This window comes from Acanthisitta chloris, unplaced genomic scaffold (genome assembly GCF_000695815.1).
Source record: "Acanthisitta chloris isolate BGI_N310 unplaced genomic scaffold, ASM69581v1 scaffold9103, whole genome shotgun sequence".
Lineage (NCBI taxonomy): Eukaryota > Metazoa > Chordata > Aves > Passeriformes > Acanthisittidae > Acanthisitta > Acanthisitta chloris.
Window position 1 is genome coordinate 230,007 of NW_008665476.1, and position 10,696 is coordinate 240,702.

At 35.1% G+C, this 10,696-nt stretch overlaps 1 protein-coding gene across 1 annotated transcript in view; it reads right to left on the reverse strand.

Annotated features, from left to right (window-relative positions):
• The window catches only part of POSTN (periostin, osteoblast specific factor), a 25,559-nt gene extending 15,107 nt beyond the window's left edge, over positions 1-10,452 (reverse strand). Inside the window, exons 1-10 of the mRNA XM_009071775.1 lie at positions 10,395-10,452; positions 8,960-9,117; positions 8,154-8,318; positions 7,275-7,421; positions 6,178-6,319; positions 5,309-5,521; positions 5,016-5,150; positions 3,519-3,667; positions 2,943-3,079; positions 2,071-2,201 (exon numbers count right to left, since the gene is read on the reverse strand). Coding sequence (XP_009070023.1) covers positions 2,071-2,201; positions 2,943-3,079; positions 3,519-3,667; positions 5,016-5,150; positions 5,309-5,521; positions 6,178-6,319; positions 7,275-7,421; positions 8,154-8,318; positions 8,960-9,117; positions 10,395-10,428 — 1,411 coding nt within the window. The 5' untranslated portion in view covers positions 10,429-10,452. The remainder of the gene's footprint in view (positions 1-2,070; positions 2,202-2,942; positions 3,080-3,518; positions 3,668-5,015; positions 5,151-5,308; positions 5,522-6,177; positions 6,320-7,274; positions 7,422-8,153; positions 8,319-8,959; positions 9,118-10,394) is intronic.
• Between the last annotated feature and the right edge of the window lie 244 nt (positions 10,453-10,696).

The window sequence follows — 10,696 nt, forward strand, 5'->3', positions numbered from 1 at the left end:
AAGGATGATTTCCTTGTGTCAATGTTTGACATTCTTATTTGGCATGAAAAGAAAAAGAAATCCAACACTTTAAGACTCTCGTTAAAAGGAAATTAATCCTGGAGCCCAAGTTAATGTCCTCATAGAGCTTTCTGGTGCTCTGGGTTGAGAGTCATAGGATGGGCTGTTGAAATACCCACAATGTTCTCAGGAGACAGGGTACAAAGCAGAGCAGCTTTAAAGCATATCTGATTGCCATTACAGGGAACAGCGACAATTCTAAGTCTAATGCTACCAATAAACAATTGTTATTAGGAGTTTCAGCCTTGATGAAACTGCAATGGAAATCCTGTCTGGCCGTATTTTTTTTCCTGGTGTCTCTTTCAGTGAACGTTTTCCTTTTTTAATGTGTTTTGCTATGATCACTGATATTACTGCAATTCGCTATGCTACTGAAATGCAATTCGATGATCTTTATCTTCTTAGCAAAATTAGCACTGAGATTTTGTGACTGGACCATTCATAGATAGCATCAAATTACATACAAAGCCTAAATATGGCCACTCTAAAGATATTTTCACAAACTATCAGATTGACTTCGTTCTATGTCACAATGGCTACTGGTTAAAATAATCATTGATTTGTGTCTTTCTTACAGATAAACACAGTATTTCTTTATATTACTTAAGAAATTTACATATTTTAAGTTAATTTATATGGAGAAAGCAACATAATATCTTTAAAGAAAGCCAAGACAGAATTCTAGAATGTAATCTGACATACATCCTGCTGCAAAGAAAATAATGAGGGGCAAGGAAAGTATGTAGAAATGGAGTCACAATGATAGGAACATATGGTAGATAAAGCCCTTTGAAAAGCAGAATGTCATATATAATTCTATTGTTAACTAAGGAATTAATCCAAAATGTCATTGGGCTTGGCTACAACTTTGAGTTGTAAATTGAAGGCAAAAATAATAGACCTGATAAACTCAGTCTTAGTTATTAACCACATAGTATTATAAGAACAGAATAATGTCGTTTATCTAGTTACTTTGGTTTACAGCCTTGAGACAAGCTTCATTTCTTTTTATAGCTGCCTAATGAGAGCCATTTAGGCTGTCTGTTGATTTACTGTTAGTCACTAGACACACACCACACTAGAAGGCAACTTAGACCACTACCATAAATTTAAATGGCTGAAGAGATAATTCAAATTCCCTTTGCCTCATTACGGAGTTAAAGGCTGAAGAAGCTGGGACTGCTGTTTATCAATACTCTGAGCTGGACTCTTCAAAATCATTAAGAATCATGTGATTTGACTTCATGTCTTTGAACTTTGATCTGAGCAGCACAAGAACAGAAAATGTGACTGATCTTCTGGGTGTGGCAACCACTCCTCCCCCTCTTGTACACAGGCCACATCCTCATTACCTTCAAATGAACTAAAATTATTTATAGTGCTGTGTGCACAGTCGACACTTCGAGTGGGAAATTCTGCAGGACATTTGAGTATTCACTGTGCATTTCTTCTCTTATGAAAATAAAGCATGACATTAAACAAGCTTGTTTTACATCTTGTGAAAAATCTATATCATTCTAGAGTTTGGAAGTATCAGATAGAAATAAATTACTTGCATTGGCATGTAGCAACATATATTCAACATTTAACTTGCAGAGCACAGCTGCTGTCAGAGATCACAAAGGAAAGATAACAAAAAATCAATACTACATATCTTTTAATGCAATGGTCACAGCTAGAAAAGAAATGAAAGAGAAATTTCAGTTTAAAATATCTATCAGCAAGGTTGAATGATGAAAAGTTGAAGCTAATAAAATGAATGAATATTTTAACTTAGAAGGTAGCAACATCATGGAATAAGATATTAAGGAATGAAATTTTAATTTAAATTCATGTTTTTTCCTAAAATATATTTTCTCTGTCCTCTAAGAAGGAAATAATTTAGGGAAGTCCTATGACCTGCTCTATGCAAGAGGCAAACTCTTTCATCATATAGCTTTTGTGTAAGAAGTGCATAAGCCTCCTTTCCATTCATTTAACCTTTTCTCCTAGTTTTCTTATGTTACTCACTTATCAATATATCCTTATCGTCGTCAGTAAATCCCTTAAAGGCATCATTAGTTGGAACAAACAGAGTCCATTCTCCAGGCCATGACAGAACATCATCTAGATCTGCAGCTTTCACCAGACTGAGGAAAATGCTGTTACCAACAAACGACAAACCACAAATATCTTTCATTTAAGTGTAGCAACCACAATTGAGTTGAGGTACTTAGTTACCTCATTTATTCTACTAGTGCATTAATCTTCAAACACTTTCATTATTTCCCAGAAATAAAGATAGTGGAGGAGGAAAATGAGAGCAAAAGTAATTATAAACAGACTGTCTTAAGAGTAGCAGACAGAGGAAAAAGGATTTGAAAAAAATATTGACAGTCTAGATTGGAGCAGGATTCATCAAACAAAAACTCCACAGATCAAAGAGATGAAGAGAGGGTGCAGAGGATAGTTGCTCTCTCTAGGAATATTGAGATACTTGCAGAAAGGGAACAGAAATATGTATTGGAAAGGTATGTAATCATACTGTACCCATATGAAACTGTGCCACTCATTAAACCTCCAGAATCCACTGCATTTATAGCTCTGGATGTATCATCCATTTCATCTTGTCCTCTGACTCCACTCATTCTGGTGTCTTACTGACTCCTATGTGCCAGAAACAACCATTCTTGCATAGAGTCTGGGACACTTTTCAGTGTATGGCTGGAGGAGAACACTTCTTCTTTCTCCCACACATTTTTTTTTCTTTGATTAGGAAACAAGCCCTTCCCGGCTCTCCAAAATCCAACAACTCACAGCCCACAACTTTTTCTCAGACCAGCTGTGCTGTATATAGTTACCCTCTGCAGGAAAATCTCAGTGCTGTCAAAACTGCTACTCACCTAAAACGTTTATCGTCTCTCAGCATTTCATGCAAAGTCTTTTCTGCTGGATTGATGATCTGTCTGAAAATGTGAATAAAACCATTCCTTCCTTCTTTACTTCCTCTGACCATGCACGAATTTTCAATACATACAGCCTTATTGGAGAGAAAAAGGTGTGGTTATTTATACAGTGTTGAAAATAACACTCATATGCATTTCCTACAGTCAAATTGGGGTTTTGCCATGAAATTTGGCATTGCTTGAGAAAGCAAAAGTAATATGGTGCAAATATTTCCAAACTTGGTTTTTTCTTTCCCTTGAGAATTTTTTTGATTAGTTCTAAAAACTAGCTTTAAAAATTCACAATTAGTGGAGTGTCAAATCTGAAATCCTGTTCCTCTTTTCCCAAAGACTTTTCTATGCAAAGTTCTGATTGATAATTATCAGATATTCATTTTTCATATCTTAAAAGCTTAAAGACTTTTGCTTGATAGTCATAATGGCAAATGTGGGTGGTTTCATTCAGCTTTCCCTTTATTGGCTCTTCATTTTCATAGGTGGGATACATATTGTTAGAAAGACTTGTTCACTTACTGTGCGATACACAAAGACTCTAAGTAGTTTTCCTCCAATTGTCTCCAGCTGTTGTCCATTGTACAGTTCATTAAGCCCAACTTTCACTTTTATAATGTGATTCTGCAGGATTCTTAAAAGAAGACGTTGATCCAGCCTTAAGGTGTCATCTACAAAGCCATTTAGATATTAATATATAGTGACCTATAGCGAATTTTCACCCAAATAAAGTTAAAAGAGTATAGAAGTACAGAATCTTTCTTTTGAAATGATTGAGTTAAGTCTTGGGCAGATCTGTGTACACAGAAAATGAATTCTTAAGTGGTTCCTACAAACGGCCATTCCTTAAATTCAGTCATGAACTTTTGACATAGCCCAGAATAATTGCTATAAATAATGTGGTTGATGATTTACATATGTAAGCTTTCTCCATCTTTTGAATTACTTCTAAAGCAGTAATTCTTATTACAACTTTTCCTTTCTGCATGTGTACCTTAAAACCTTTCCAAATTTGCTTCTGTGATGGTGAGTTTATATTTGAATTTTTGGGGGAAAAGCAAGATGCCCATCTGGTCATCTCTGCCAATATACAAATGCTGTTTTATAGTGTATTTGTATCAGTTTCTCTCTGCCTTAATTACAGGGAAATACCAACTTTCCTGTATGTCCTGGTTTTGGCTGGGATAGTTAATTTGCTTCCTAGTAGCTGTTACAGTGCTGTGGTTGATAGCACACTGACATTTTGGTTGTTGCTAAGTAGTTGCTTAGTGTAGGACATCTCAGGTGCACAAGAAACTGGAGGAAGGACAGCTGACCTGAACTTAGGGGACCTGATCAGGAGGGGCCAAGCACTGATCAGGGCCTGACTGGGCATTGGTCAGCAGGTGGTGAGCAATTGCACTGTAACCTGCTTCTCTTGTGTTTTAATTCTCTCTTTTTTTCTATTACTGTTGTTATCACTGTTATTAGTAACATTAGTATTATTATTATTTTAGTTTATTACACTTATTAAATTGTTCTTATCTCAACCTATGAGATTTGGGTGGTTTTTGTTTGTTTTTTTAACCTTGATTCTCCTCCCAATCCCAGAGGAGCAGGAGGGGAGGAGTGATTAAGAAGCTGCATGGTACTTAGTTGTTGGCTGGAGTTACCCCATGACATATACATTTTTTGAGAATAAATAAATTGTGAATCTAATGAAAGTAATTAAGGAAACTGGCAGTTCATTAATATATTTCCTTTCTCACAATCTGCCTGTGCCTACTTTGTATCTTATTATACTGATGCTCTGTCAATTAACAAATGATTATGACTGAAATCAACCTGTGCAGTCTGATGGTTGTTCTCATCTTGTTTTTCTGCATGGTATCTAATTTGAAAGGATGAAGTATATCTATTTCTCTATGGAGCTCTGGAGCTCTTTCCGTGAGACTTAGAAAAAGCACTGGGGGTTATTTGGAAAATTGTCAGGGTAGCAGATATTCTTGTTTATTTTGATAATCTTTTAGGGCTACTAACCTGAGAAAGCACCATTTAGAGGTGCCAGGAGAGTGTATTGGCCTTCTGGTCTTAGATAAGATGCCAGACCTAGCTGTGCCACCAGGTCAGTAAAAGTAGTCTGCTGGGCACCCCCAAGCTCAATGACTTGCTTGGCTGCAAATAAAGGAATAACAAAAGGTATTTTAACACTCAGTTTCTTCCTTTTCCTGATTTGGATTCTCCATGCTTATCCATAACTATATATCTGAAGGAATCTAGGTAAGATTGTAGAAAACATCTTCGATACAAAAAGCTTTTCTCACATCACTCACCAGAATCAGGAATTAGCACTTGATCAATGAGATGGATAACGCCATTGCTTGTCACAATATCTTTGCGTTTCACCATTTTCACTCCATTCACAGTCAGACTTTCACCATCACAACCAACTTCAACAGTGTTTCCTTCCAATGTTTCATAGACAGCTCCACCTGTGATGGCCTCAGAGCACTGGAGAGTATTTAATATATGGAACTTCACGAGAGCTGCGGAGAAAAGAGTAGAAAGTTCACAGATGTAAGTGTTTGGATGCATATTCATATAAAAGTGATATATTCACATATAGGTGTTGGATAAATTATTACATCTACATAATTTTAATAGTTTATTAGCTTAGCGAGCATATTTGCACTCATTTATACCTTACTTAAAATTACTTACAGGACAATTGATACCATAGGCCTCAAAACAATATTTATGTTCAAAAATATTTGACATTCTTTATATTATGAAAACTATACTGGTTATGCTGTGATCTGCATGTAGCAGAGTGGTGACTGCAGAGATATGCTCCAAAAAGCCTATGACTACAAAACTCCATAGGCTATGCAAAGGTACGAGAGAATCCACATTCAGATAGCTGAAATTCTAGGGGCAGGAGTGTCTATTAGAACTATGCAGCTGGACTATTAGAAATGTCAATATGCCTATTTTTTCACAGTTCCATTTAAACCATTTTGGGAACTAATTTTTCAGTGACTTTGAATCCTTATGCAACTGCAAAAATACAAGAGAGAAAAAATAACACCTCCTATATGGATGAAAGTAGAGGTGCTTAATTTCAGAGCTACTAGGATAATGTAGTTTCTATCTCCTGATTCACTCCCCTGTATTTTTAGTTTGCAACAAAAAGGGTACATACCTTCAGAAGACACCTTGTCACCCATGATCCTTTCTAAGACTCCCCTTGGAAGTTTCACAAATGCTTCATTAGTAGGAGCAAAGAGTGTATAATAACCAGGCCTTCCGAGAATATCCAAGACATCTGATGTAATGGCAGCAGCCTAAAAAAATTAATTGTATCTTTTAATGCTAATTATTTAAAATATTACCAAAATACATTATCTGTCTAATTTTACCTCATGCCCACAGGCACTTTAATGCTAGGCTGAGAACAGTGTTACAGAAAGATGAAAAGATGAATTGATAGAGAGGCTTTCTTTTTCAACCGAAGACTATAAAGGACTGGCTTTTATATTCAGTTTTTTTAAAAGGAATTAAGTGTTGTGGTTGTCTGTAACTGTCATGGATTGGTTTTGAGGGATTCAGAGGATCTTTTCCATCTTTAGTCCTTTGCATTTAAAATACCTTTTCGTATTTGTTGAGGATATGGAAGATGGAAAGGCACAACAGCTGTTTGCAAATCAATGGCATATTTTTGTAAATGTGCAGCATGACATCCCATTACACTACACAGGCACAACTTCCAGAAGAAGGAAAAATGAGCAACTTGGCCAGAAAAGAACCATACTTCCTCTCTGCAAGAAAAATCCTTCCTATGCGCATCTGCTGGTGCACTAAAATTTGCTATAACTCAGGTTCTGGAATTTATTTGATGTTTTTACCATTCTCTATCATCCATTTTGAAATTATTCTCATTTATCTAGCACCAGACACTGTAACTTTATGCTCACATTTCATTACCTCAGTGCTTGAGAAGACACACTTTTAATATACAGGGACATATTCTGTCTTACTGATGTGGTGTTATTTGATCCACCAAAGAGCAGAAGGAGACTCCTTAAGTAAAATACACTTTGCATTTTTTATATAACTAGATTTGCAATATTATCTGGAGTTCTTAATTTAATTTATTTCTCTCTCTTATTAAACTAACCTTTCTTACTTCCAAGTATCATAAACAAATAGAATACAAAAAACCTTACACCAAAACAAACAAACAAACAAACAAAAACCAACTAAAAAACAGAGGAGATTTTTTTATTCTCATCTCCTTACTCTGAAAGATGAAAGGTCATCCTCAGCTTCAATGAAATCTTGAATGGTATTTCCAACAGCAGTCAGGACACGATCGATGACATGAACAACACCATTGGTAGCAATCTGATTGCCATGGATGATCCTGGCACAGTTAACGGTAACAACCTATGTTTGAAGAATCACGTAGTAGAAGACTAAACATTAATTTGTTCATAAACTTGGAATCTGATTCTTACAGGCTGTCAATGTATTGTACATTGTGTATTCACTGTTGTTATTTCTGTTGGGTTTTTTTAATAATTTGAAGTCAAAACTTGTATTATTTGAAAGGCTGACTAAGCTTCTGGAATAGTAGCAACAGATTTATTCAGAGGACATTGATTTTATATTCATGTTTTATAAGGATTATTTGGATTTGTGTTTCATATCTTTTAATATGGTGATTGTATTGACTTTTACTGGTGTAACCTGTAGACCAACACAAACATTTTGATGCATTCGAGGCAACAAAGATGAGTAACTTAACTTGAAGGTTTCCAGAATTTATAAAAATTGATTGATTTAATATTATTTAGTAAACACATGAAGGTTAATAATAGATTTTGCTGTCAAATTGATTATGATCATACATTTTGACCACATGCCTTTCATGAAGGAAGTTCATTCTCATTTGAGCTTTGATGTCTGAACAGTAAACAGAGCACATTTATTCATTCTTTCTTAGTGATTAGTCTACACAGCAGACAAAATTCAAGGGAATTTTCTTTCAGTGGTAACTGCCTTGCTAGATGTTTAACTTTCTACAATATATTTTCTTAGCTATATAAGGAAATAAAGGAAATAAAGGCTATAACCGAATAAATATATTGGAGTAAAAAAAAAAGAGAATAGACTTACCCCATTAGGATAATGGTTAATAAGCAATTTCTGGCCATTATACATAGACACCAAAGTCATGCCATTCTTAAGATCTTTTGTTAGCATCCGCTTGTTTACCATGTGGTGGTGGAGAGCATTATACAGTTCAATATTTACATTGTCAATCAAATTCCTGTGAATTTCCTTTAGAAGAAAGGAATTTAATTAATTAGCTAGTAGCTTCAGAACATTCTTCTACTCACAAAGATGTATGTATCACTTTACCTTAACATATGCTTTCAATATAGTCAACATCTGATAGGAAACACACATTTGATACCTATCAATCAGGCTCTGCTTAAATGATCCTACAGTCTGATTTGCTCACAAATGGAAGACAAGAGGCCTTATTACAGACAAATCATTGGAGGAGCTTTGATTCAATATTTTTTTAACTAAAACCACTACTAAAAGAAGGACACCTGAATCACTGACGATGTAAAATTATGATGATGATGATTATTATTATTAAAATAATTCCTATAGGTTTTCCCCAAACTATGATCGTAAGACTAACGATATTAATCTTTGTCATGCAAATGATTAAATAAGAAACCACTATGGTACCCTGAAAACAGACTCTCTAGCTTCAGAAATGTGTTTAACATGCAAATTATTTCATTACAACTCGTGCAATATCCTTTTATGTCTAAAGTGCCAATATTTTGTCTAATCTACTTTACTACAGACTAGCTGTTGCAGCTGAAATGTTAGCTGAGAGAAGCACATTTTAATGCATGCATGAGCACACACACACACACACACACACACACACACACACTTACTGAATTTAATTGTTCCCAGGCTTCGTTGCTTGGTGCAAAGAAAGTGAATGACCCTCGTCCCTCAATCTCCTGTCTCAGCTTTGATATATCAGAATACTGCTGTGTGGAGGTAGCTCCCACAATACCAAGCGTACCATATACATGATCAATAGGAGCAACTAAAGTAGACATGAGATAAGAATACTGTAAATTCTTCAGTCAGCCAGTTTATCACAAATTTACTTTGTTTCTTTTGCCTGGACAATAGTTCTGAAACTGTTTAAATCCATATTAAACAATGTGCTTGGTTTAAAAATTCCACTATCAACATACTCAGAATCATATAAACACATCTGTTTTCATTTGGGGTTTTTCGGGTTTTTTTCTAAATGAAAAATTAGATCACACAATACTGAATGTTGTAAGTTTTCTTTAGAATAGGTGTCATGTTGTGAACCAACCCAAGATGAAATGGGAGGCTATCTGTTGAATATAGGAGTAAATTTCATCTGTAATCACAGAAATTTCAATGGAGTGGGTCTCGTTTGGTCATGATGGATCAGAATTTTTTTTGTGAGGTCTCTTGCTCTTCTTTCAGTATCTGGTTTGTGAATATATTTATTCATCCAGGGAGTAAGAATGGCCATAGTCTCACAGTTAAAACACTGCTACATGAGAATAGCATTCATCTCTCCAAATTTTACGCATCTACAAGTGAGACATTTTCATGCAAGCTAATTATTCTTGGCTCTTTTCATGGTTATAGGGAGGACCAGGCAAATCTAGAGTGTCACTGACCTCACGTTAATGTAAACATCTAAAGGGAGATTAATTCATCTGAATAAACTGAGCTCTGCATTATTGAATGTAAAGGGATTGGTTCAGATACAGAGATCTAAAGCTATGAAATATATTCCTTCTCACATTACTCCTCCCTGCTGTAATCAATTTCATTTATGCAAAAGAGAATAGCACAGATATGAGAAATCAAGAATTCCTGTTTTCATTTTCACTCCTTCTTAGTTTAGTTAAAGCCTATAAGACCCTATTAGTAAACTAGATTCAAGTCTTTTCAGGAAAACGAATGAACAGAATTTAGATACACCAGTCCTAGTGTCCTGTTTTTCTGACCTGACTGGTATACTTTATGTTATTTTGAGATGTCATGGGAATAGGAATAAAACTTCTTCTTTTGCAGCTTTGGGAACTGGAAACACTATCATTCCTCATCAATCCAGCATCTGCAAGGACCTGGGAAATTCAACTTAAACTGCATGATCAAATTCAGTACTGGCTGATTTTTAACTGTGTTTGCTGTATGCAAATGAAGTTATGTGTTCTCAGGCAGTAATTCCTAAAAAGAGGCAATCATTTCTCAGGATGATCACCTTTGAAAGTCTCCTGTGTTGTAAAGCTTCTCATATACTGACTCATCCATAAGAAAATAAGCTTGTACCTGCAGGACATCCTCTTGTACCGTCCATCTTCATATAGCCAGGACAGCACTCATATAATACAGTTCTGTGGGATATAGACAAAAGCACAATCAAATAATATACAGGAGAAGTGTATAATAATTTTAGTTAAATCTAATTTTTAATTTTTATTATTAATTTTTCATTGCTAAGTACATAGTCTCCAGATATCCTTTTTTACAAAAAATCATTCCACCTTTTCTCTGTTGGCTACTAACTGGTTGTATTTTACTAAATGTAAAGCTTTTGAATTTACAAAATTACAACCATCATTTAGTTTAAG